The 27134-nt window shown below is 37.2% G+C and overlaps 3 protein-coding genes across 8 annotated transcripts in view; 2 read left to right on the top strand and 1 right to left on the bottom strand.

The window, feature by feature from the left end:
* Positions 1–13143, bottom strand: part of lrch2 (leucine-rich repeats and calponin homology (CH) domain containing 2) — a 92249-nt gene extending 79106 nt beyond the window's left edge. For 4 of the 6 annotated variants that reach the window (XM_058776801.1, XM_058776803.1, XM_058776802.1 and 1 more), the window contains exon 1: positions 2260–2546. In XM_058776801.1, the coding sequence (XP_058632784.1) occupies positions 2260–2503 (244 nt within the window). In that variant the 5' untranslated portion in view covers positions 2504–2546. Of the gene's footprint in view, positions 1–2259; positions 2547–12907; positions 12946–13033 lie in introns of those variants that run through there. The other 2 variants (XM_058776808.1, XM_058776807.1) reach the window with 2 other exon arrangements.
* On the top strand, positions 7134–11814 carry si:dkey-17o15.2 (TATA-binding protein-associated factor 2N). The gene is made up of 9 exons (XM_058776809.1): positions 7134–7532; positions 8191–8349; positions 8521–8618; positions 8740–8831; positions 10175–10232; positions 10374–10426; positions 10547–10618; positions 10710–10833; positions 11012–11814. Exons 1-9 carry the CDS (start codon positions 7445–7447, stop codon positions 11321–11323), a joined length of 1056 nt encoding a protein of 351 aa, XP_058632792.1. The 5' UTR covers positions 7134–7444; the 3' UTR covers positions 11324–11814.
* On the top strand, positions 13103–26886 carry zgc:163098 (uncharacterized protein LOC100037380 homolog). The gene is made up of 24 exons (XM_058776800.1): positions 13103–13225; positions 14030–14116; positions 14193–14304; positions 14782–14891; positions 15068–15135; positions 15359–15453; positions 15540–15604; positions 15799–15964; positions 16081–16286; positions 19041–19084; positions 19893–19997; positions 20750–20816; positions 20937–21103; positions 21254–21416; positions 21527–21606; positions 21994–22081; positions 22189–22317; positions 22412–22607; positions 22785–22862; positions 23979–24012; positions 24316–24460; positions 24584–24694; positions 24967–25157; positions 26252–26886. The coding sequence occupies exons 2-24, from the start codon at positions 14039–14041 to the stop codon at positions 26376–26378; spliced, it is 2625 nt and encodes an 874-aa protein (XP_058632783.1). The 5' UTR covers positions 13103–13225; positions 14030–14038; the 3' UTR covers positions 26379–26886.
* The last annotated feature ends 248 nt before the right edge of the window (positions 26887–27134 follow it).

Below are 27134 nucleotides of genomic sequence, written 5' to 3'. Positions count from 1 at the left end.
ATTAAGAGAAAAAAAAAATCAATATTTATTAACGTTCATCATTTTATCTTCCTTGTCTCCATTAATATCATTGAAAAAAAATGTAATTTGTACTTTATATCCATGTAAGGATAATGCATGAGATAAGATCAATATATTGCTATTCTTTTTTTCACAAGATTGCATCAGTACTTACTTTACATTTTAATTAATACGATTTCCTAAATAAGTTAAATTAATGAAGAAGCAGGTCATCTAAATAAGTCTAAACACTGAAACCTTGTATGTAGCACAATAAACACACTATTTGTCAATATTGTTAACTGCATCAGAGGGATTGAAACTGATCCAATTACAATGCACTGAATTGGGACATATGTATCGTGCCGTGTATCATATTTTGAAGTAGGAGCTGTTACCAAGTCCTAAAATATTTATTCATTTTTATCCAGTTTATCAATGAAGACACATTATGATGACAATGCTATACACAGCAAATCACTGACTCTTGTTGTTAACTCATATCATAGACAATAAAAACAGAAAAATGGAGGAGAAAAAGAAAGCAAGAAAGACAAAGAGAGGAAATTGTTCAACTTTGTCACAGTTTAACATCAGAGACTTGGGGGTGTCTTCATACCCCAGTGTTGAGTTTGTGGCCAAACACAGCCAATAATAGCAAGGACTGCCAAGTGGGTCACTTGAGCCACGGGAACAGACCCACACCACACACATGCTTACCATACTCGAGTCTAGTCAAACTGTCAAACACACACAAAATCTAACACGTACACAAGCAATCTCATTCTCACAAATGTGAACACAGATTGCAGGATGAGGGTTCTCTTCTCTTAATGCAGAAACAGTCATACATCTTCAGTTGAGTCAGCGACCAAGTCACTTCCTCTTACGGGTGACAGTCTGGTGAACAGTCAACTATTTCCTCTTTTATATACATGTATACACATGCACAAAAACAAAAGCGCACGCGAGCATCCTTATACTATCAACAAACGCCATCTGTATGCCAACGACCCTGACAGAAACAGCGATACCAGTGAACATTCAGCGTTATCTACAACAACCACAGGCTTCTTTCAGCAAACAAGCCATCTGAGAGAATCCGGATATAAACAAACGAGCCTTCATACAGCTAAAATAGTTGTAAGACACAGCCAAATATTCACAAAAGACCTATTCACTAGTGTAACTCAATACAGTTGAATGGGAGTGTAGACATGATGCTGTGTGTAAGGTGTGCATGAATGAATGGATTAGTGTCCCTCCTCCCACTGCCTGCTTCACATCTGAATGGCTGTTTGCTGCGGCAAGACACAGACACTTCCGAAAGAGATGCAGCCATTTAATTTCTAACCACAGCTCCAGAAACAACTGAAATGTAGCTTTTATGCTTCAGTATTTACAATAGTGCAGCCCACTTGTACAAACTGTGATTTGCCAGACCAAATATTATTTAGACAAACACTAGCTATTAATACTATTACACATATCTAAATTGTAATACTAAATATTAGTAAAATGCGTGTTTGTTTTAGATCCAGGGCTGCTTACACACTGACTTCCATTGAGAGGATGAATAAAGGCGCGTGATAGATTATAGAGACCAACGGCAGCATCTTTTGTCTGGCACTACAGCCTCTATCTCCATTTATCGTCCGTTTAAAAATGCTTTTCACCATCGTTTAACACCCTATCCACTAAATAAACGGTTCCCATAATGATAAATGAAACGGCTATGTCAAATATAAAGGGAGCATTCTAGTTTTGTTGCGCGCTCGCAGTATAGATAAGCTGCAATGTGGTTTCTACGGGTTTGCGTGTTAAAACCTGCTGAATTACTGGACCAAAGGTTAATGAAGATTGTCTCCTGTCGTTTCAGCTGAAGTGCTCTCTTCAGTTTTATTCATATATGAAATATGATTTGGAAAAGTGAGATGTGACACCAAAACAACCAGGGATGCTAGTGCCTTTTAGACTTTAGTATTTCTAATGGCAACTATATATGGGTTTGTCACACCACGCTGGACGTGATAAACACGAGAGATAAAACGTGATACTAACGGTTTTCCCTCGTACAGGCACCATGTGCACTGGCTATTGTAGCCAACATACAAACACCGATTGACACCACGCAAATGCACCAAAGGGCACCCACGCGCTTCGCTTTATGGGTCTTTTTGTTGTCCTCTCAAACCAGGAATCGCGAAAAGCGGGTCAGTGGAGCACGCAGGGAGATTAGTCCACATCTGAGGGACCCACCTGCTTGTGTAGTATCGGTCAGATCGTAGTTGAGCCCCGGATAGTCGCGCAGTTTTCTTCCGCTGATGTTGAGCATCCCGGAGCAGACGGCATCTTCCAGCGCTCGTTCCAGACTGCGGGCGGTGTGAAGCGGGTGTTGCTGCTGCTGCATCACGCCTGGGTTCCAGTGCGCGACATAAGGATAATGCTGGCTCTGGAGAGCCGCTGCAGGTCCTACAGCTCCCTGACTCGCCGCCATTTTCATAAGTGAAATTATTCTTACAATAATAATAGGGGGCTGCCTGGCGTGCCGCACATGCGCAGACGACGCAGACGGAGGAGGGGCGGGGTTGGGCTACTACTGGAAAGGGGCGGGGGATTGGCTCAGCTCTGACGGCAGGTATACTGTAAACCAAGAGAATTCATTTATGTTTTGCCTTTTATTTTAGGTAAACCACTATGGGGTTATTTGTCAAAGGGAATATTTATGTGAAGCGCGAAGAATGGATAGCGGGTTGAAACACTTTCAAAAGCAATTTAGTCATAATTGAGGCGTTTAAAAAAACGTTTAAGGTGATTGTTGAGTGATATGAGGTAGAAAGAAGGTTTCATGACTTTGCTTTTAGGGCGTGTCTTATCTTCTTTCATGTGGTGCCCGGCGGCAGTTGTGGTTGGTGTGTTCAGTTGTGGTTGGTGTGGCACAGAAAAACGGGCCATGTGCCCTGAGCTCAGAGGCGAACCCTGTCGGTTGAATGGAGAAAATACTCGCCACTAATAATATAATCCTCGTCAATAATAATACAAGGGCACGGGACGGTGGAGAGTTGATGCCCTTCCTAATTGAAGCTTAAAACCCATCGATGGACTTCAAAATAACATGTTGGGCGTCTTAAAAAGTATACACACTAGGAAGCTGTAATTATAAATATAGGTACCTATTATATTATACATATAGATTTGTAAAGATTTGTAATGTTTGAGTTATGATTATGAATGCATGAAAAAAAATGTCTGCTAAAATATAACCTACTGTTTATTAAAAGCTTTTCAGAATAAATAGAACTCAAAATAGTATTCACAACATAAAACCACTGATCTACGCTACTACGCTAATGTGAACATAACATTAAACAAATAATCACTGACATGCAGGGACGTGCAAAGAGTTCCTCAGGGGCAGGGGCTCAAATGTAAAATAAGGGCAATGTAAAAAAAATAAATAATAATAATTATATATGTATGTCAAAAGTTTGGATACATAACTATTTTATATTTTTGCAAGAAGTAACTTATGGTCATCAAGCCTGCATTTATTTGATCAAATATTTAATAAATACATTTTATGCTATTCTGATTTATTATCAATGTTGGAAACCTGTTATACTTTTTTCAGGATTATTTGGTTAATAAAAAGTTAAAAAAAAAAAAAAAAAAAAAAGCACAGCATTTATTTAAAATATAACTTTTGTAACAATATGTTGAAAAGCTTGAGGTCAGTATTTTTTTATTTATTTTATTTTTTTAAAGAAATTAGTTTTCATTCAGCAAAGATTTGCTAAATTGATAGAAAAAGTGATAGTAAAGATTGATATTGCTAGAAAACATCTCTATTTTGAATAAATTATGTTCTTTTAAATTTTTTATTTATCAGTGAACCCCAAAAAAAGTATCATGGGTCTTGAAAAAAAATATATAAAATTAATTACCGTATTGTCCCGAATATAAGACGACCCTGATTATAAGACGACCCCCCTTTTTCCAGATGTACCTGTTGGAAAAAGGCTTTTTGAAAACCAAGTCTTGTTTTTTTTCTTGTTTTTTTTCTCTCTCTCTGTAAAACACATTTATTCTTAAATTATTTTCATATTGCATATTTTTCCAATTCTAATTTTTGTTTTGAAAGTATGGTAAATACTGGTAAAATGTACCAACAATGACATTGGAAAATTTTGATATACCATTGAAATAACAGGTAGCCCATCTGAATTATATAACAATTAGGCTATGCAACTCATAGTAGCCCACCAAAATGTTATTATCAGTAGAAGTGAAATCTTATTGTAGTCTTCAAATCTGGGTACTGTCTTCTGTTTTAAAATAACTTACAGAGGAAGTTTGGTCCCATCAGACTAACATGACAGTCACGATCATGCTGCTGTAAGCTTTTCTTTTTCATTTGTTTTCATTCGCGATCTTTAAAACACACATTACATTACATATTTCATGGCACACTCGTTTTATGCGTTTTTGGCGCCACCTATTGTTGTGGGTGTATTATTGACATGTCAAAATCTAGACCCTGAATATAAGACGAACGCGTTTTTTCAGATGTATTTCCAAGGAAAAAACATCGTCTTATATTCGGGTCAATACGGTAATTAAAAATTTTTTTTTTTAAAAAGCAGCACAGCTGTTTCCAATATTGATAATAAATCAGCATATTAGAATGATTTCTGAAGGATCATGCACTGAAGACTGGAGCAATGATGCTGAAAATTCAACTTTGATCAAAAAAATGAATGATATTTTAAAGTAATTAAATAAAAGTAATTAAAATAGATCAATATTATTTTAAATTGTAATAATATTTCACAATATTAGAGTTTTTCTATATTTTTGATCAAATAAATGTAGGCTTGATGAGCATAAGACACTTTCATAATGCTGCATAATTATCAAAAATGGTAAAATGATAAAGTCCTTTCACGTCACCATTTCGCCAGCCTACACTTCATATAATAGACCTGTAGGTGGCACTTGGGCTTCATTAACTATGATGGTTTCATGAAATAATAAACGGTGCATGATGCATCAAACATAAATGTAAATGAATTGAATACGGATTACCATTATTTTTGTGCAGTGCTTTTGTAGTCATTTAGCATCCATTTTCCCAGCGATGTAATTTGATTTATAAAATGAGACAACCCGCAGATCCAGATCGCTTCACAAATAAGCACTTCTGTCCTATGTTTTCAACCGATTTATGAATAAGAACGGAAAATAACCGCTCCACTTCACTTTATTGTCCAATGAAATGTGAACTTCTTGTGCCAGATCATGATTGGTTGGTGTATTATACATGACTAACGGGCATGGATGAATTATGTAATATTCTAAAATATATAATATGGATTTTTAATTAAATCAACACACTAGTTTTTTTGTTTGTTTGTTTTTTTTTTGTTTTTTTTCCTTCCGTCGACCACTCTGCCTACTCACTGAAAGAACCATACGTCTCGAGAGCCTCGGTTTCCGAACAGACTGTAGAATATCAGTCAGTCGAGCAAAACACGCAACCCAGAGCAACGCCTCAGATTGACAAATAAAATAAACAGGAATTCAAATGCGTTTTGTTTTATTGACCACAATATCATTGCTATTTGTCTGAGAGGGGCACTTTTTAATAATTTTGAAAAAGGGCAGGGGCTTGAACAGGGCAGGGCAGACCGTTTTAAACTTATTATTCATTCATTCATTTATTGACAGGGAAACTGGCTCAATAAATGAAAGCTAAAGATCGCTTTTCCTCTGATCTGTTTTAACACGCTATTACCGTAACGCGTAGTATATGCGTGCACGATAAAATAAAGTTTTTCAAAGTGGAGGCTGGCCTGACCGCAGTTTCTGACCCTGCCTGCTGACATACTTAGAACGTTTGCGCTGTAAGAATTTACAGGGATTCAGATATAAAGGGCGAATTCCAAACGGCTTTGAAGGGCACTTCGGGAAGGGGATGCCATTTGTAGGGACGTTCCAAACGAAAGTGAGCAACTGATTCCCTTCACAAAGGGCCCTTCCAGAAGTCCGTTAGTAAAGGGAACATGAGATGGTCACTTCACGGAAGTGATTTCCGTTTGTGATCATGTGATCTTCACTTAGGAGATCTTGCGATGCATTTTAAAGCAAAGTTGGGGTTTATTTTGACTTTACATACAAACGTAAGTAGAATAAGATAATTAAATTTTTCTTTATTTTTATGTAATACAAAATATTTTCGTCAGTGATAAAAATAAGATTTAAGACTGTATTGTTAGCAAGATTAAGCAAGTTTAGTTTTAAAAAGTTTAACAGTAAATAAGACACAGTTAGACCATATTTGAATAAAATAATAACAATAAGAAGAAATATTTATTTGCAAGAATTGTTGGAGCACTGAATGCTGCACGCACGCGCAGCGTTGTCAAGGTAACATTTTGTCCGTCATTCCCTTTACCAAGGGAGTTCCAAACGCTTATAGGAGACAGTAATGCCCTACACCCTTCAAAGAACACACTTCAAGGGTTCTGCCCTTCGAAGGGAGTAGGGCATAGGGACGCTCACTTCTGTTTGGAATTCGCCCATAATCGCTAACTCGTTAGGTGATGTTTTCTAATTTTCTCGTGCGATTTCCCATTAATTTAATGTCTTCACTTTTATGACGTCATGAGCAATCCAGTTTTATAATAGGCTATAATAATATACTCTCTCTCTCTATAATATATGGATCTATAACATATAGTCCTAGATCATAAAATATACTGACATAGGGCGCGTATTTACCTGTCAACGCTTGGAAACTTCTGCGAATCCTTATCACAGTATAAAAAGTATCAGCTGGTTAACAATAAATACTGAGCTAGTGTATAAACTGAGTATTTCTAACTGTGTTTATATTTTTGAGTATTGTACGAATATATGGAAAAAGTCTGTTAATGGACTTTTTAATAAAACATAAAACTGAGGAAAAGCCATTTTGTTTAAATCGGAACATTTGGGGTGAGGAAAGAAATTAGGATTAACTCAAAAATATTTGAGAATAAAACATGTTTTGTCTGTGAATATGATAAACATAATAGATGAGGGAAAAAGTTAAGAATTGAATTCCTGCCGCTAGTTGTGTTGTGTGTAAAGCACCTTGGAAAGACCTGCCTACCGGGATTAGACGCAACGCTATTTTGGGGCTCTTGTCACATTGGACGTCAGATTCATAGCGCTGCTGGGCTGGGTCACGCTGCTAGGACTCGCCATTCACTTGATCGACACAAATAAACGCCAAGAAAGAGCCTTCAAACCGGGTTACTTTGAAAAAGTTTCATAGTTCGTCTCGTCTTTAGCGTTTCTGCTTTGACACACCTTTGGAAGTTATCGAGTGTGAATACTCTGTGTGCTCGAGACACACGACGCTTCTGAAACTTTTGCGTGCGTAACGACGTTGGAAGACGAAATGGGGGAGAGTGATGTTCAAATGGAGAGTACAGAGCAAATGCAGGAGCCTCAAGCTTCAAGCTCGGACAAAATCGACTTGTCATTAGGTTAGTAATTGCGAGGCGAGACATCATCTTGAAGTCATTGTGATTTGGATGAGTTGGCAGGAACCGTCGGTTTCGCTTCTGTGTTGACGTGTAGAGCAACAGCGGTCAGCTGTCACATACATTCAACAGCTGTCAAACCAACGTGCTCGTGCACACACATCATTTACCTTGAGTTTAGCGTTATAATAAATGACTGAAATGATATGTGATTGTGAATGACTACAATGAAGCAACAGTTAAAGTAAAATGAAACCATCTGTACTGTAGCCACATTATGACTAGCAGCAGCCAGTCAGCCATATTAACACATAATGTGTAACACACAATAACACACAACAACTTCATTGTTTAGTCAACAAATCTGAAGAGCTCATGCTTTTAATGTTTTTTGTCGATTTATCACGCATATCTGGCATACTGAGAGGGGTTTTGAATAGAAAACCCACCCACTCATCAGTTAAACAAATATAAATTTAGAACAGGAGGAGCCTTAATATGCTGCAAATTACTACCGAAGTCTTTCCCTATTTAGCTCAAACAAGTAACACATCCAAATATTATCCAATGTATCATTCATATCATTTATCTTTAAAATGAATGTTTTCTCTTTTTCAAAATAAACCAGAGGTATATTACTTTGTTCCTTTTGTTTTCACAGATGACATTATAAAGCTGAATAAGAAGGAACAGAAGGCAAACAGAGCTGCCAACAGAGCTAAAACTAAACGTGCTGGTAACAGGAACAACGTCTTGAAGAAACTCAACCAGGTTCCACAGCAACAGAGGGGACTCAGACGAGGAGTGCAGCAGTACCAAGGCAAGCATTTGATACTTAAGTCTCTCTTATCTTCTGTATTTGTGACAGCTGACACATTTGGACTGTTTGGCATATGACTTCTGCCTGACCCGCTCTGTTTTAAAAGGTAAAAATGCTTCAAGTGAACTGTATAAAGGCTTGTAAACTTTCTCATATAAGTTTGTCTCACAGGGCCTGGCAGAGTGAGAGGTTTAAGGAGTCAAAGGGGATCCGGGAGGGGCATGATGTCGAGAAGGGGTTCACTAAATAGAGCTGCTGCCACTGCCACGGTATAAATCGTTGTATTGTGTCTGGTTCTAAAATAAGGTTAAGTTATTGAAACTGGTGGTTTTTAATTGAATACACTGTGTCCTATGTTAATAAGGTGAATGTATTTACTGTGCATCACAGACTGGTGAACAGTTTGATCAGACCACATTCACATCGAGGGGCATATTCAGAGGACGGGGAAGAGGTAGAGGAAGAGGAGGCAGACTAAGCAGGTTCTACACTCTATTCTCTCTTTTAACTATATCGTTCATAAAATCTGAATATGACGTTATGTTTTATTTCATATAAAAACTAAATATGAATAGTAAAATATACTATAATAATAATAATAACAATAATGCAGTGTCATGCTTAATTACTAAAGATGGGACAACTGATGAATATTGTGTTTTTTTCATTTTATATCCAAACTTATCCTTACCAGTAAAATTCAGGAATCTCAGTCTAAAGTACCTATTGTTACATAAAAAAGTATTTATTATGATATACTCTACAGTTCAGCAGTGAGTAGGAAAATATGATATATTATCACGTGTCAACAGAAGTGGTGAAGTTGGATACAGGAACTCATAAGAACTGGTTTTCTTGCAAAATAGTGTTCCAATTTATAGCCATAATATCTGCGTAAATATAAACACTGAAAGTCACAGATGCAGAAAAAGTAATAGAAAACACTTCCATGCAACCAAGGCTGAAATGGCCAGTTTTTTCTTTAAAAAGTAAAAATAAGCATAGGATGATGCAGCTGCAGCTTATCATCTCTAAATAATTCAGACCTTGAAGAGGGTGTAGAGACAAAAGCAGAGATATACACTACTATTCAAAAGTTAATAGGGTTTTTATTTATTTATTAAGTTAAGAAATGAATAGTTCTATTGAGCAAGGAGCAATTTACTTGATCAAAAGTGACAGTAAAGATTTAATATACATAAAAAAATCAATTTGATTCATTAAAGAATCCTGAAAAAATGTTTCCACAAAAATAGCAGAACTGTTTTCAACACTGATTATATATTTTTTCTTCACCAAATCAGCATATGAGAATGATTTCTTAAGAATGTGACAGACAGACATGTGAAAGACTGGAGTAGTAACTGCTGTAATTCAGTTTTGCCATCACAGGAATAAATTACTTTAACATATTAAAATAGAAAACTGATCTTTTAAATAATAATCGCAGTAATAATAATAATAATATTTTAGATCATATTATTTGACTATATTACTGTTTTTACTGTATTTTTGATCAAATGAATGCAGCCTTGGTGAGCAAAAGAGACTGGATGATTTCAAAATCATTTAAAATCTAATATATATAAAATACAATAGTATAATAAATGGGGGGAAATATAATGGTAAACTCTGTACCTCATTTTTGTCAGACTACAGACAATAGGCTACCGTTAACCCATTAGGTTATGGGCTGTGAAATAAAAAAACTAAATCTTTTTATAAATAACATTAAACTTTTGGAAAGGGAGCCATAAACTCACCACAGCACAGTCTGCAGTTTAATATAATTGGTTGTTTGCTGTTGTTGTTGTTGTTGTTGTAGGGGTGCATTATCAGCGAGAGGACAAAGGGGTGGAAGACCATTTGTATTAGACAGAGGGGTAAGAAGGATCTTTACAATCTTTATTAATAAAAAAAAACAAAAAAAAACATTCACATTATACAACAACTTAAACACAGCTTGACCGTCCTGTTAATATATTTTAGACCTTCATTTCTGCATTCTGTCTATGTTACTTTAGTTTTCCGCTACAAAAAGGGCAGAGACACTACAAAAGTATCAGACAATAAGAAGGTGAGTTTAATTACATGAGAATATGACTCTATATTCCAAAAAATAATCTTAGGGGGTGTAAACGAAGGCTCGTTTTCTCGCTCTGTGTTTGTCACACCCACATCAACACACATACTGAAGTCGAAGAACAGCACCATCTGGCTCCACGCTGACAGTTTCCCTGCCAAATGCTAAATCTGCACCTGTCGCTGTGTGAGTAAATGAACCTTCTCACTTCACTGGTTATACATTTCTCCTTGTTTATCTTTTCTTTGTCTTTCTCTCGCTCTTTTCAATCCAATAGGAAGACATCTAATCAGACTAGGAGGGGTGGGGCAGTGTTAAGGGGCAGATCATCTAGAGGAGCTGGTACTTCTTCAGCTAAGGGGATTCCTCTGCAATTTAACTACAAAGCAACTACTAACCAGGTGAGTTTAGCCTTCCAGCAGAGCCTGTATACCCAGTGCGGTGGGAGAGTCAGACATTTATTGCATTTTATTTGCCTTATGTGTGTAAAGACAGCAAAGAACTATTATTTTTTGTGAACTTGGATGATTAAACAAACTCTTCAGCTTTTAGAGCCTCTGTTTTTATTTTGTTTTGCAGACTGCAGTATACCTTAATGACCGTTTCACTGACCTGAGGTTAAGAGGGCAAGGACGGGGCCGGGGAAGAGGTGGTGGAAGAGGAAGAGGAGCTGTTGGAGGAGGTGGAAGAGGTGGAGGAAGAGGAAACATTGTTGGGGATGGACAAGTTAGAGAACAAGGAAACATGGGTGGTGGAAGAGGCAGAGGAAGAGGAAACATTATGGGGGGTGGAAGAGGAAGAGGAGGGGTTGGTGTGACAAGAGGAGGAAGAGGCTTCAGAAGAGGGAGGGGAGGATCAAGAGGAGCCGATCGAACAGTAACTCTTCAGTGATTAGAATTACAACCATTCAATTTTATGAAGTAATAGAGTTTACTGAAATTAATTATTTTTGGTAAAAAAAAAATCATTTTGGTGCATCGCTATTTACTGAATGATGTCATTCAACTTAATATTTTTAACATTTCTGACAGCGGGATAAGGGGGGTTTTATTGCAATGTACAAACAAACAAAAAGTCCTTTTTAAAAGAAAATGTAAATTACTTGATTGCTTTATGAAGGTTTTTACATTTTTAGGTTATGGAAAAATTAAATTTTGAAAAGTACCTCAGAGGGTAATGAAGTGCCTCTTCAAATACAGTGTAAATACTGTCTTGCATTCTGACATTAGAAGAGGTAAACTCAGTCATAAAAACTGTATCCTGTACTTTAAACAAAATGTAAAAAATGTAAATATATCAAAAGTTGTTTACATTTGACATCATCATATCAATAAACACCAAACAATGGACATTTTTTTAAATATTTTGAAGAATTATTTTGTGTTGTCTGTCTGTTTATTTGGACATGCCGCTTAAAGGGATAGTTCACCTAATAAAAAAATTCTGTCATCATTTACTGACTTTCATGTCATTCCAAATCTGTATGGCTTTTTTTTTTTTTCTGTATGGACAAAGTTTCTTACAGTGTCTTCTGTGAGTGAGTAAATGATGACAACATTTTCATTTTTGGGTGATCTATCCCTTTATGCAAAAATTGGTGAGTCTTTGGCTACTTGAGTGGATATTGAGACATTTTATCAGTGTTGCTAAGAATTGGGCTACTAACTAACACTGTTGCCGTGGGTTGTTTTTCATGTCCGAGGGTTGAAGTGACCCCAGTAACCTGATATGTAACCCCTGGAATTTAAATTTTACCAGGGGAACCCCTCCAAAAAAAAAATGTATTTACCCCCGATTTACATATTTATATACACCGAAGTCATTATTTTTTCCATCAATGCGGCTGTTTTAGCAGCTTTCTTATTAAGTGATGAGCAGAGAGATTCATAAAATAATTTCAGATCAATACAAAAAAAAAAATAAATAGGGCATACAATCAGTGACTTTACACTTGTGAAGATGAAATAGGCCACAAAGAGTTAGCAGTTTCAATATATCACCCAGCTCCTTTGATCCTGATTCCCAAATCAAAAATAGTACATTGATTATTTCAAAACTAAAAAGTTTGTTGTAAGCAGAGAAAACAAGCCAAGACATTTCTTTCCAAAAATCCTTTGCATTATCACGTTCATAAGTGTGATTATGCCATGTTCCAAGTGCTATTGATCAATTTCATATAAAAACTGGCAATTTATTAACACATATATTTCATTATTCTTAATGTTTCCTTTTAAGATAATTACTTTTTTTTTTATCAAATTAAAAAAGATTTTTAAAAAATTGTAATTAAAAATGATCTTTTTTTCCCCATGTTGTTAGTCCCTTTCAGCATTTTGGTGAGAAAACAAGAGTTAACAATGGATGAATTCTATGACGTTCTGTCATATTAGTTGTTTTGTCTCACATGATGTTATAAAAATTAACATCAGGTTGAAAGCCTCATATAAGCTAGTTAATCCTTCACTAATGACTAACCTCAGGTCACTGCTTGAAGACTGTTCATTTTATTGCCACTGTATAAACAATCAACAGTCATAATTAATACACGCGTATTTGTATAAGTCCAGTTTAATCTTTTACATGAATACTTTATTAACTTACCCAGGCAAACATACTACAGCAGACCGGCGGCTGGAGTCTCAAACATCCGCTGCTGTCGCAGAATGAGGCGTTTTGAGCTCTGATTGGTGTTGATCACGCGACGTCACTTTTCCGCTATTTCCATTTCTAGTCTGTTCAAAATGGCGGATTAACAACAAACGAACGGTTTCGTTTTTGCAACGCAAGAGCTGTGTAAGTGGCTATATAGATTGTTTACAGATGTGCAACTGGTTGCAGCATCAGATATGTCTTCACTGCGTCCTCCAGCGGCGTTAATACAATTGACAGCAAAAGGTTGTCTGAGGTTTGAACGAGGCCAGGAGGACTAGAGACGTTAGCCCGTACGCTAATTTACACACACAGGCTGTCTACTTCAGCCGGGTGAGCTGCACACATAGACAGCTTTTGGGGGGTCTGTCGGCGCCGGTGATGCCCACGAATGCTGTCTAGGAAACTTAGGCAGCTCACTAGGTTTGGAGACAATCGCAGAAAGAGTTATGGAGACATCCCCACCAGCAGGTCTATGAATTTTGAAAGATAATGTTATAACTTTCATGCAGCCAGTGCATGTAGTCGTGTCGTGAATTTTATACAAACAAAGTGTTTACAGGATATGTGGACCACTGTCTTATCGTGCAGTCAAATGTGGTCATAACAGGACTGATGGTGTAATCCAGCATCTTTTAGAGCTGCTTTGCATCTTCAGAGTCCTGCATCCTGCTGTCCTCTGTCTCGGTTTAGATCAAGACGTGCAAAATAGCTTTTTACTAGTATTAGATTGTTCTTATTCTCAGATGGATTGTCATTAAGTGAAGTACTTTGTTGTATCTGTCAGGTATGCAGGGTCCTGTCCCCCAGACTAGATGTTTTTGAGTAGCTGCTTCTTAAATGAATTATATGTAGTCCCCCAATCATGAATAGGCCTATCTGGTTACATGATTGTATAAACAGCACTGCTGCAGTGATCTAAGTGCAGTACATCTCTGCTGGGTTTAGAAAGTTGACATGGCAGACAAAAAAGGGAAATCTGTGGGGGTGAAGAGGACGCTAACAAAAAGAGAGCAAGAGGAAATGAAGAAAAAGGTAAGCACTTTGAGATACCCAAGATTATTTTTGTCTTGTTGTCTTGTACAACATTTTTCTGTCTCACTGTTAACAGGAGGAAGAGAAAGCTGCTGAAGTCTTTGAGGAATTTATAGCTTCTTTTGACACTAATGACAAAAGCGGAGTGAAGACATTTGTACGAGGAGGCATTGTAAATGCAACTAAAGGTAAGTTGTGCTTTTCTTATAGTAGATGTTATTATGTTTGAATTAGCCTTTATTATATTCATTTTTATATTGGCTTTGCCATTTTTATCTAGAATTAATATTTTATTTTCAATTGCAGAAAACAGTTTTTACTAGTTTAGATGTAGTTTTAGTTACAGTAACAAAACTGATCTAATTTATGTTTCAGTGAAATATAAAATATGTTCCCTACTGTGACTAAATGTTTCTTTGTTTGGGAGTTTAAGCGGTTCTTGTGTTTCTAGATCTCAGTAGTTTGACACATTAAACCAGTGATTTGGTTACTGATTTGCTGAACCGCTCAAGCGGACTTTGTGTATTAGTGTAATGCTTTTATGTTGCTTGCAGGAAAAAGTTTAGAATTTGAATTGTGGGCTACTATACTATAAATCCAAGCTGTGAGTTAAAATGGAGGAAGGAGCGAGTTATGATTGCATGTTTTTGTTGTTCATTTTTCAGAGGAAGAAGCCGCCGAGGTGAAGAAGAGCAAACTGTACAGACCCGCCTCTAAATTCACTTCTCCACCTCAGAATACCTCACCTGTTCAACCTGCAGAGGTTAAAAAAACTGTAAGTGACCTTCCGTCTTCTGTAGTCAGATGAGCTTAATATCCTTTGAAGAGGTAAGGCTGGGTTAGAAGGAACGTGATGAGAAGAGCACCGTAATCAGCATAGATAAATCACAAAATACAATAATACAAAATACAATAATTAGTCTTAATGTTTTTGTTGTTTTTCCATTCTAGACCGTTAAAAAGAAAGTGGAGGAGAAGAAGAAGAGTAATCTTGAGCTCTTTAAGGAGGAATTAAAACAGTCAGTGTTTCTCTCAAAATTCACTTCATCTGTTTTCTAAATGCATCCCTGTATATCCCTGTAACTGACGGGTAGAGTTCCTGCCATATATATAAAATAGTTTTTGTTTTTCTTATGTCATAATAAAGAAAAAAAAATCTGCCCTGCATTTCATTGTGACTTTAACGAGTGTTAGAAAAGAGTAGCTAAAAAGTGTTCTGTCTTTATTCGATCTTTCATTCAGAATACAGGAGGAAAGAGAGGAGCGATACAAAAGGAAGAAAGGTGACTCTGGAGGAGTGTACCCAGATCTGGATTTACCTTTGACACGTCGATCAAGTGAGTCTGACAAACTCACGCCAAACATTTCACTTTGGAAACCCAGTGGAAGCCTAAAAAAATCTTTTTGCGTATTGTGTTTGTAGTATTTGATGATGATCCTGCAGTGCCAAACACAACAAACTTGTACATCGGCTGCATCAACCCCAAGGTGAGAAGAGAACACAGTATTTTGACCTGCTTATTGCAATATAATCCATGGAAAAATCTGTCCAACACAAAAAGTCACATGGTCTTGCTTTAACAGACTGCTTAACAGTGACCATATGGCACTCTTGTAATTACACAGGTGTGTTACACAGTACATTTAGACTCTTATTTACTAAACTTTGACTGTCTCATTAGATGACAGAGGAGATGCTCTGTAAGGAGTTTGGAAAATACGGTCCTCTGGCCAGTGTGAAGATCATGTGGCCTCGCACTGAAGAAGAGAGAACAAGAGTCACCAACCGCGGTTTTGTTGCTTTCATGACACGGAAAGATGCAGAGCGTGCTTTGGCCGCACTGGATGGTGAGGCGTCCTCAATCCTCAAACCAGTGTAAATGAAACATTAGACTGCCGTCTGTCCAATGACGCACTTAGTTGGACAGGTTTGACATTTGAGCTCTGGTGTCTGTGTTTTGCAGGTAAAACAGTAATGGGTTTTGAAATGAAGCTAGGTTGGGGGAAGGCAGTACGTATTCCTCCGCAACCTCTGTACACCCCCATCGGGGTGCTGAAGACCACTGCCCCCCCTCCACCATCTGGACTGCCGTTCAACGCCCAACCCAGAGACCGCTTCAGAAATGACTTCACCAAACCACGCAGCCGCTCACAAGAAGACTTTTACAAGGTAACCACATGCACTGCCTGCTGGTGTAGTAGAGTATGGTATGCCGAAGTCAAGGTATTTATAAAAGATTTTCTGCTGGCAAGTAGGGCTGTGCAAATAATCGAATGTGATGATTATGTGCATCTCATCAATAAAGCCGATTCTGTGATTAGTAGTAAATCTCCATCACGTGCCTTTAGATGGAGCAGCATTTACTACACAGAGCCGTAGTTCACTGACAAGCTACGCAATATCATGTTCATAATCGCAAGCGATGCATCGCCGATAATGAAAGTGAGAATTAAGATTTAATGACGACACATATTTTGGAATATAAATGGAATCAGAGTTTTTCATTTTAGATAAAATATTTTGTTGTTTTTCTTTACTCATCAGAAGTTTGGGGTCGGTAAGATTTTTAAAATGTTTTTAAGAAGTCTCTTATGCTCACCAAGGCTGCATTCATTTGATCAAAAATGCACTAAAACAGTAATATTGCAGGGGTGCAAACTTGTCACCTTTCACCTTGAAATAGGTCATTCACGTGAATCGTGTAGATTTAAAAAAAAATAATAATAATTATCTGCGTATCTGCGAGTCATCTGTGTCACTTCACCTGTAGAGTTTTTTACCCTGTTGGCAAAGGAATGGACCCGCCCTACTCTGCCTCTGATTGGCTTACCTTAATGTTCTTTCCCTCAACCAACCAATCTCACTCCTGAAGCCTAACTTTTAGATGCTGCAGGCAACTGTCCATATTTCCAGAGGCTACGTAAAATATGAAGGAACAAGCTAACGTCAAGCAACTTATTTCTGAAGTAATTGGGCTATGCTGGTGGTTAGATTAGCCTGTTTGTAGCTAGAAAATTCAGTTCGCTGTAGAGCAGGACGGAATGCATTTTGTCTGCTGTAAATTGTGTTCCAGTATAAATGGTGATTACCGCGTGAGGCTGCTGTTTTTTTGGAGGGTTTTGCATGAGGCTGCTGTTGCAATAGCTATGAAGATGGTAAGTTACGTTATCGCTACATTAGTTCGCTACCCTTTGCAAAATGCTCCTCAGTCTCGACCTTAACATTTGTCTCACATATCAGTAAGCTATTACTCTGACATGAAGTCAATTTGAGAACTGTTCGACCTACAAGTAAAGTACACCGTTTAATGTACAGTAATATTAGTATCACTCAGCTCAAGTGAGCTTGTAACAGCCTGTTTCAAGACGGAGAAACACCACGCGTTTAACCCATCAGCTGCTTCAAAAATTCGAGTGCTGAAATGAAGATTTACAGTGGTTTATTTGCCCTGACTAAGTTCATGTAACATCTTAACAATCCTTGTTGATTGTAGACCGTAGTTGTATCTCAAACGTCTTTTAATCATATAAAGGTGTTTATCCTTGAATGGTGCGCTGCAAAAAATGATTTCCTACGTAACACTTTTTGTCTTGTTTCTAGTCCAAATATCTAAAAATTCTTAAATCAAGAAGCATTTTCTAGACAAGTAAAAATAGTCTTGTTTTCAGAAAAAAACGTCAAAATTAAGTGTGTTTTTCCTTAAAACAAGCTAAATAATCTGCCAATGGGGTAAGCAAAATGTATTTTGTATTTTGGTTTGTCACCTTTTTCACCCCTGTATTGTGAAATATTATTACTATTAAAAATAACGTTTTCTATTTGTAATTGATTCTTGTGATGGAATGATACGAAGCATTTCTTCTTATTGCTGCTTACATTAATAAACAATATTTTTTTATCTGCTTAAAATATTTACAGAAACTTGATCACTTTTTTCAGGTTTCTACAATAAATAGAAAGTTCAAAAGGACGTAATATATTTAAAATAGATATCTTAGAAATAGTAATATTATAAATGTCTTTACTGCCACTTTAGATCAATTTAATGCTTCCTTGCTGAACAAAATACAGTTTGTAAAAATACATTTTTACGAAATACATTTTCTACAGTTCGTCTGTAAAAAAAAAAAAAAATGGACTGACCCCAAACTTTTTAATGATAGTATATATTAAATTTAGAGAAATGTGATGGAGTCAACCTTTAGCTGCACTGTCAGAGAAATTATTTTGTTTCGTTGTTTTTGAAACGTTTAAAGGTCAAGTCACAATGTGACTTTACTTTTTCACTTTAAAATAATTTAAGTCGGTTGACACGACTTATATGTGCATCTTGTACCAGATGTGAGTCACAAGCAGATGAAACCAAAAAAACTGTACAGAAACACTTAGGTATTCTTGGTCAGTTTTAAGTTCAGTAATGTTCATTAGCCTATGGGGGGCATCCTGTGTAATGAGACAAACATGTCAAATCCAAACCCTCCAGAAAGCATCATCAATGATAACAAATCTGTAAGTCTGACATGGGGAACAATATTCAATTCAAGTAAGATTATTTGGATTTAATACAAAATTGTTACCAAAATATAACATTAGAGAGTACTTTCACATCACAGATAATTTGGGAATTGTATCTTTGTGAGGACTTTTATTTAAGATTTATTATGTGGTTTAAACCGGAATAAAAAAAAAGCCCATGACCTTAATAAAGCCAGAGAGGTTAGAGAAAGCAAAGTTTCTGAATACACAGGATGTCCCTCAGACAGAACAAGAAGCAGCGGTGAGATGAACTCGTCTGTTTGCGGAGCATGTTTCCAGAGGTTTAGCTGCTGCTGCTGCTATTAATCATGAATATTCTGCAGTTTGTTTAAATATAAACTCACTATATTTTTGTATCTTCATCATTTGGTTTGACGTCATGAACAGACTCTGTCCGAGGCCGTAGTGACAGTGGTAATCCCCCCAGAAAGGTACACATTCTCTGTCCATTTATTAAAACACCATTGCTACTGAAACATACACGCATACACACTCACCTGTAGTCTGACACCTAATCACAATGGTTAGTTCAGTGGTTCTTAATCTTGCTCCTGGGGGTCCCAAACCTCCTTCCCCCCCATCCCACCACCACACACTCTGCACATTTTCAATGTCTTTCTTATCTGACACACTCAGTTCAATTCATGGAACTCGCCCCTAAGGAGCTGATGGTCTGAATCAGGTGTGTTAAACAAGAGAGACATGCAAAATTTGCAGAGCGGGGGATCTCCAGGACCAGGATTAAGAACCTACTGGGTTAGTTCATCAGAAAGATACTGTAAGACATCATTGATCTTAGATCGTAACCAAGGAAAATCACTCATACGCTCCCAGATACATGTACATGCCTTGAGGTTACCCACCTTTAGCAACATCAGCAACTTCTATAAAAACAATTGCGGTAAATAATTTTATACCCAGAAATTACTACTGTGAAAATATGTAGAACACCACACAGTAGCCTTTTTCTAACGTTAGGAGTTAACATTGTACTAAAACACACTCCCTTAACGGTCTCATAGGGCCATGGTAACATCAGAAAGCAATCTTATTTGGAGTGGACAGAAAATACAGAGCAAAATACAAGTTTCAAACTGCCAGACAGTGAAAATGAAAGAAGAAAAAGATAGAACTGACATGGTAAGGCTTTAGGGATTATTATGGAGTGATGGAGAAAAATGGTGAAAAGAAAAGAGTGCCCTTGTTCATTCTCTCATCCGTCTCTTTTGTGGCTGTTAGGAACCTGCTGGGCTTAATACACAGAATGATTGAGTTTGTGGTGAGAGAGGGACCCATGTTTGAGGCCATCATCATGAGCAGAGAAAAAAGCAACCCTGACTTCAGGTATGTGAAGGGTATTCTGCTTGTTACAGAATATTTGAACCATTAATATTCTTAGATAGCTTGCTCAACTTGAAATGGAAATTCTAAATGCATGTTATTGGTAATATTGTGAATAATTCATATCATAACACAACTTTCTGTTCTGGAGCATTTTCACACAATACTGTATTTCACAATGCAGAAGTAAAGATCTGTTGCTACTTGTTACATTGCGATTTCTGGTTAAAAATGTTGAGAAATGAAACATGCATGAATTACTAATTCACAATACGATAAAGGGTGGATTTTCATTTCATGCTAACCTCAAAAGGAAAAGGACACCTTTAAAATTAAAATCTGTCATTTATTCACCCGCATCTTCTTAAACAGAATGATTTCCTTTCTAGGCGATATGTTCACGTTTCTCTTTTTTCATACAATGTGAATGTAACCTGGATAACACACAAGCAGTCTAAGCCAAATGATATTAAGGCTCAGAAATGTTTACTCTCTGATGTGCTGTTTGAATATTATGCACATATTTCACTTTTATGAGAACCAATGACATTTGGCATCATTGCCATCCTGGTGTAGTCACCCATCATTCACTTTTGTGGTATGGAAAAGAGCAAAGTCAGCATTCTGTTAAATGTCTCTCTTGTCAATTATTCAGGTTTAGAACATGAGGTTGAGTAAATATTTAGTAAAATATTTCAAGACTTTTGAATGTCATATGTAACTCTGTGTATTTGAATGTCTGGTTAATGTTGCAGGTTCTTATTTGATAATAAGAGTCAGGAGCATGTGTACTACAGATGGAAACTCTACTCCATTCTACAGGTAAACGATCCACTGCCCTTCATGGCTAGACAGTCTTACTCTCAAAAAAAAAAAAAAATTAATTTTCACATCTAGATGAAAACAGTTAAACATTTCTCTGTCTCTATGTCCTTCTTTCAGGGAGAGAACCCAAATAAATGGAGAACATCACCTTTTAGAATGTTTCGGGGCGGCTCTCTGTGGAAGCCACCTCTTCTTAATCCATATCTCCATGGTGACGAGGAACCAGAAGAGAGTTCCTTCCCTTCTCAAGAGGAAGAGCCAAAGAAAGGGCACCTGAAGGCAGAGTAAACATGTGTTCCTCTCCGACAGAAATAGATGTTGTAGGACGTCGATTTCTTTTAAATGAAATGCACATAGGCCTGTGATGTTTGGCTGCCCACATATGTTTGTTTCTGTAATGTATGTGCATATTGACTGTGTTTGTTGTGTCTCAGGCACAGAGAGAGGTTGGAGGCCTTGCTAAGAGGGCTGACTCCTCGCAGGGATGAGATTGGTGATGCAATGCTATTCTGCCTGGAGAGAGCGGAGGCTGCTGAGGAGGTCGTCTCCTGCATCACTGAATCTCTGTCTATAGCACACACACCACTGCAGAAGAAGGTACACATACAGTTACAGTAGTACAAAGTTGGAGTTCACAAATCACAGCTAGAGTTTGTTGCATAGCTCTTCTTTACAATTTTGGACATTTTGTCTTGTGTATATTGCAGATCGCCAGACTTTACCTAATATCTGACATCCTCTACAACTCCTGTGCCAAAGTTGCCAATGCGTCATATTACCGCAAATTGTGAGTCAGTTGTGTTTTCAGTAATTTGTTTCAAACCTACTACAGCATTGACTTGATTATGATTGTTTTTAATCAATATACATTTTTCTAAATGCATGTTATTGATCTTATCATGAACAATTCATCCATGCATGTTTCATTTTGTTTCATGCACATTTCTCTCTAGTCAATTAGACTGGATTTCTCCAATCTCAGTCGCTTTCTTAAGATCTACTGCAAGCTCATATTCAGATCTGTCTCCAGTCCATTCAATCAATAACCATTAAATTGGACCAAGTCCTCAAAGATCTGTCGCACGCTACTGCAGTAAAATCCAAACTTCAAAAACTTTCATATTGCCTCTGATGAACTCTGAAGATTTTTCTTTTCTGTCTTGCTGTGTAATAGTTTTGAGACAAAGCTGCCGCAGATATTTGGAGACATCAGTGAAGCGTATCGGAACATCCAGGCCCGACTCCAGGCAGAGCAGTTTAAGGTGGGAACAGTCTGTTCTAGCATGTCATCTGTCTTGAGCTCCTCCCCTGCAGAGATCTTTGATCCCACTCCTCTAAATCTCTCTCTTTCAATTCTCTCTATCTGCAGCAAAGAGTCATGGGATGTTTTCGTGCGTGGGAAGACTGGGCAGTTTATCCAGACTCTTTCCTGATCCAACTACAGAATATATTCCTGGGGCTTATTAAACCTGGAGAGGAAGTCATTGACAGAGCAGAGGTGAGCTGTGGCAAATAGATAAAAGAGAAAACTATAAATAAACTGTATACGATCTGTAAAGTGTACTATATTCATTTGCCTACCTGTTCTCTAGCCCAAATCTCCTGATCTAGACGGAGTGCCATTGGATGGTATTCCTCTAGAGAGAGGTGAAATTGATGGTACACCCCTTGATGACCTTGATGGATCACCTATGACCTGGGATCCATCCTCTATAGATGGTGTCCCGGTTGACGATATAGACGGTGTTCCCCTAGGAAACTCAATAGACGATATTGATGGTGTGCCTTGTAAGTAGAAGGGCATTGAGGTTGTTGGGAGTTTATCTTGTTTTTATAATGTTACTGCTATTTGTAGCCTATTTCCTAATCTGAACACAGTGAAAGTGTTAAAACACATGCAATATTGGTTTTTATTTAAGTTGCACATATTTCCTCTTTGTGCTTGTTTTTGTTTGTCTGATCCAGTTGATGAGGGCTCAGATAAGACTTTACCCACTGTTGCACTGTCTAAATGGGAGAAGGTGGAAGATTCAGAATCCTCAGGTACAAACATGACTCTTTTACACCCTTTTTATTTACTGCTTTTCCCAGATTATCCAATCTTTCTGTGTATAAGACAGCTTACTTAACAAATTCAGTAGTTACTCTTTACTTAGAAGACATGCTAGGGTTCCTTAGAGATATAATGTTCCAGAAAGTCTGCTTAATCAGTTACCAAAGAAGCATGTCAAAATTATTGATTAAATGTTGTGTTGCAAAAAAATGAGTACACCTTCCTGAAAGTTACTAAGTTTATAAAAAATAAAATAAATAAATACAAATCTGGTGTAAGTTTTACAGGTACACAACCAAAGCTTTTTAAGAGAAGTAATTTCTTGACCATTAAAAGTGTTATATGGACAACTGAATCATTCTCAGACTTAATGCTGACAACACTTGGGAAAGAACTGTCAGGAGAGTTGTTTCTTAGTACAAAAGAGGATAGTGGTACAAGAGGAATACCAAATCATTGTATTAACACCGCCCCTGAAATAATCAGGCCTTCAATTTATGCTTTCATTTAGTGAAGAGTGATATTTTTTTTTTTGCTAGAAAAAGAGCAGGAAAAACACCATGGAAGTGTCTCAGAGCCGGCAAAAGCTATGAAAAGGGTGATTGTTTATAGTAAGATGTAGCCTGCAGAAGTGACATGCATGGTTGTTGTCCAAACTGGAGCTGCCTACTGTAGCCAAAGCACAATTAACTCATTTAACCTTTTCTGAGGCCCGTATTTACAAAATATAGACTTCTGGGAATCAACACTCTGGTCTCATGAGACCAAGTCAATCATTTCGGATCTAACAGCATCCAGAGTGTTCTGGTGCTGCTAGACGAGGAGTACAGGGAGAAGAGCCTGGTCCCCACAGTGAAGTTCAGTGATAGTAAAGCTCTTATATTAGGCATGTATGAGTGCTGGAGTTGTGTTTTATCAATGCTGTCATGATTTCACACACCACTGTGTGATGTTTAATACATTTCAATTTTGCCATCTTTCCATGAATTGTATTGATCATTAAGAAAATACATCTTTTGTATGTATTCAGAGGGGGTGTGCACTGTGTATATTCTTTTCAACTGCTGCATCCTGCCGCAAACTTTAAACTGTTCTTATCCTTTCAGCCAAGAATGACTCAGACACTGAGGTGAATTCAAGGTAAGACTGCTGGATGTTGTTCATTTTATTCATTTTTCTCTGCGCTGAGTTGGCGATTTAGTTTGATCACAATACATGATTGGAGCATTTGAACAGTCTCATCAAGTCACATGCTTTCTTTATAAGGACTATCCACTAAACATTCTTTTTGTTTACTTTTGCATGTACGTTGGCAAAGTTCTTTTGGTAAATCCAGGCTATAAACATGAATTTATAAACAGAGGAAATATTAAAAAATAGAAAATACACCACTCTTTCAGTTTGGGTTATCTCATTGTTTCCTGTCCTGTCTTTGTCATGCAGTGGCCTGAAAGAAAACGATGGTGACTCGGATATGAGCAGTGATGAAGCCGACAGCCCCAGCAGGTATGAGGGGGCGGAGTTTAAGAGTTCTCTGAGAAACTTTGAACTGTCTGAAAGCAAAAGGACACGCCTTCGAGAACTGGAGGTTAGTCAGTCACTCATATTTTATGTCTCGCTCTCCCTCCCTCCCCCACACACACAGACAGACATGGCTCTAGAGCTAACTGTGTTGCCAGGTACTATAAAAGTGCGGTTATGCGTATTGCAGGTGAAGGTGATGAATTTCCAGGATGAGTTGGAGTCGGCTAAGAGACCGAGGAAGTCCAATATGACTCTCCAACAGCAAGTTCAGCACTACAGAAACAGACTGCTACAGAAGGTACAACACACAGAATTGCACAACAGATATTTGTGGTTTTGGATGCTGATTGGTCAATATGTATTCCAGTTGTGGTAAAAGATACAAAACTTTTTTTTTTTTTTTTTTGGCTGGTAAATATTCTCATTTGACCTTGCTATCAGCAAAGTGTATATGTATTATTGATGCCTGCTGTCTGCCTTAGAACAGAATTCTGGTACAAAAATTGGTACAATCTGTAAACTCGCTTATTTTTTATGTCTTTGCTTTTCTTTCTGTTTCTGCTTTTTTAGGAGTTTGACAAGGACGATCAGGAAAAGAGAGACAAATATTCACAAAAACAGAAAGACCGGTCCAAAAAAGACGAGCGGAGAGATAAAGGGGAGGACAGGAGTAAAACAAGGGATAAAGAAAAAAGTAGAAAGAGTGAGGACAGAGAACGGAGTAGAGGACGGAGTCGAGACAAAGAAGAGAGGAGAGAGAGGTACGCCACACACACACACACACACACACACACACACACTTTATTGCATCCCATTATCATTGAAAAACAGTTATTCACAATACCATGACCAAGCACAATGCATCAAGTTTTCAGCGATCATAAAAACACTTACAGATCAGAACAGAGACTACAGTTCAAATGTTTGAGGTTGTAAGATTTATATATATTTTTTAAATGTATTTAAAAACCCTCATCCTCTCTTCAGGTCATTTTGACCTGAAACTGACTTTGTGTTATAGTATTATAGTTTGTCATTTTGACCCGGGAGGGAAGGATTTGTTACACTTTACGATCTCATGCTCATCAAGGCTGCATTTATTTGATCAAAAATTAAAACAGTAATTTAAAATAAGTTTTCTCTTGTTATACATTTTAAAATGTTGGTGTCACGTGATCCTTCAGAAATCATTCTAATATGCTTATTTGGTGCTCAGAAAAATGTATTATTAATAATGATAAACAGTTTTGCTGCTTAATATTTTTGTGGAAACCATGGTACTTTTTTTATAATAGAAAGTTGAAAACACAGCATTTTGTTAAAATCTTCTAACATTATTGTCTTTTCCATAATTTTTTATCAATTTAATGAATCCTTGCTGAATAAAAGTATTGATCTCTTTAAAACCTTACTGCCTTCAGACTTTTGAACGGTGTTATGTTTGACAAACAATATAGAGCACATGTAGCCCCCCCCCCTTCAGCGTATATGAATGAACCATATAGTTTCACAATATTCCCAGTCTACTGACATTTAGGACATCTGCTTCGAGCATTAAATTCAACAGCGATGCTATAGAGCTACCGCAAAAAGACAAAATTCTAAACATGTCTGCGCACTTGTTTCTCTAGTGTATGAGGTGAGATTTCACTGTTTGTGAGGTTACTCAGCACAGCGCTACAGAAAGAGAAACCAGCTGACTTAAGAAATATCCTGATGCTTGTAGTCACAGCTACTTGAATTGTAATTTACTTGCTTGTCACTTTGTGTTGTTCTTGGTCATGTTACCATATTAAGTGTATGTGTGGATTTTACCACTCAGTGTATCCTCTGTCACTCTTTGTCTTCCATGAAGAACAAGATCCCGGTCACCACGCAAGTCAAAACGCTCTCGATCACCATCACCGCAGCACAAATCCTGGAGGTCATCCTCCCGATCACCACATCGCTCGCACAAAAAGACCAAGAAGAGCAAACACTGAACTCTGACCCTTCGAACCCTGTGACCTCTGCAGTCAACTCTCAACACAGCCTGATGGAGCCTATGGATGGACTGCTTTTGTCATGCACATCAACATGTTTTTATTCCACAGTTCTTTAATTATGGACTGGCTGATTTACAGCTGTTCATTTGTTTCCAGAACGGTCCTCAGTGTGGCTGCTGCAATCACAACCCTGGGCTTGGCTGAGTTTTTCTAAGATGAAGTGTGAACTTGTACAGATCTTCTTTTTGTTTTGTAAACGGTTTTATTTGTGTTTTCCTCGTTTTAAATCTGGTGTTTAAAAAAAATGCTGCAAGATTGACCCCTCCACATCCAGACTTTACAATAAAAACAGTTGTGGAAGGAAAAATGTGTCTTTTGAATATCGTAAGGAGTTAAGAGGTTTTCACAAAACAGCTGTTTAACATTGTTGAAAATATTTAAATGCTTTACAGTAACTTCTATTAATAGTGCTCATAGGAGGCTAAGAATAAAACTGCTAAAACTATTTGATTTGTAAGATCTTTTTCGAACTATTGCTCTGTCATGAGTTTTTCACTTGGAAGAAAAAAAAACACCCATTGATAATGCTGAGAATACAACTCATGCCTTATTAATAAACATTTCACAGCAAGTATATACAAATACTGAATAATCACAATACAATATATATGTATTCATATATGAAATGCAATACAAACATGTATTCATACTAAAACATACAGACATGGATTCACAAGGGAAGAACATAATTAT

Source organism: Onychostoma macrolepis, chromosome 05 (assembly GCF_012432095.1).
Source record: "Onychostoma macrolepis isolate SWU-2019 chromosome 05, ASM1243209v1, whole genome shotgun sequence".
Taxonomy (NCBI): Eukaryota; Metazoa; Chordata; class Actinopteri; order Cypriniformes; family Cyprinidae; genus Onychostoma; species Onychostoma macrolepis.
Note: the sequence above shows the minus strand (reverse complement) of the source record. Positions and strands in the feature narration are given on the sequence as shown.

Excerpts from the sequence above, each read along its gene's own strand:
- si:dkey-17o15.2 (XM_058776809.1), top strand. The coding sequence starts at position 7,445 with ATGGGGGAGAGTGATGTTCAAATGGAGAGTACAGAGCAAATGCAGGAG. Across the intron at positions 8,832-10,174 it reads AGAGGAGGCAGACTAAGCAG|GGGTGCATTATCAGCGAGAG; the intron begins GTTCTACACTCT and ends TTGTTGTTGTAG. Across the intron at positions 10,619-10,709 it reads AAATCTGCACCTGTCGCTGT|GAAGACATCTAATCAGACTA; the intron begins GTGAGTAAATGA and ends TCAATCCAATAG.
- zgc:163098 (XM_058776800.1), top strand. The coding sequence starts at position 14,039 with ATGGCAGACAAAAAAGGGAAATCTGTGGGGGTGAAGAGGACGCTAACA. Across the intron at positions 14,892-15,067 it reads CTGCAGAGGTTAAAAAAACT|ACCGTTAAAAAGAAAGTGGA; the intron begins GTAAGTGACCTT and ends TTTCCATTCTAG. Across the intron at positions 21,104-21,253 it reads AAAGGGCACCTGAAGGCAGA|GCACAGAGAGAGGTTGGAGG; the intron begins GTAAACATGTGT and ends GTTGTGTCTCAG.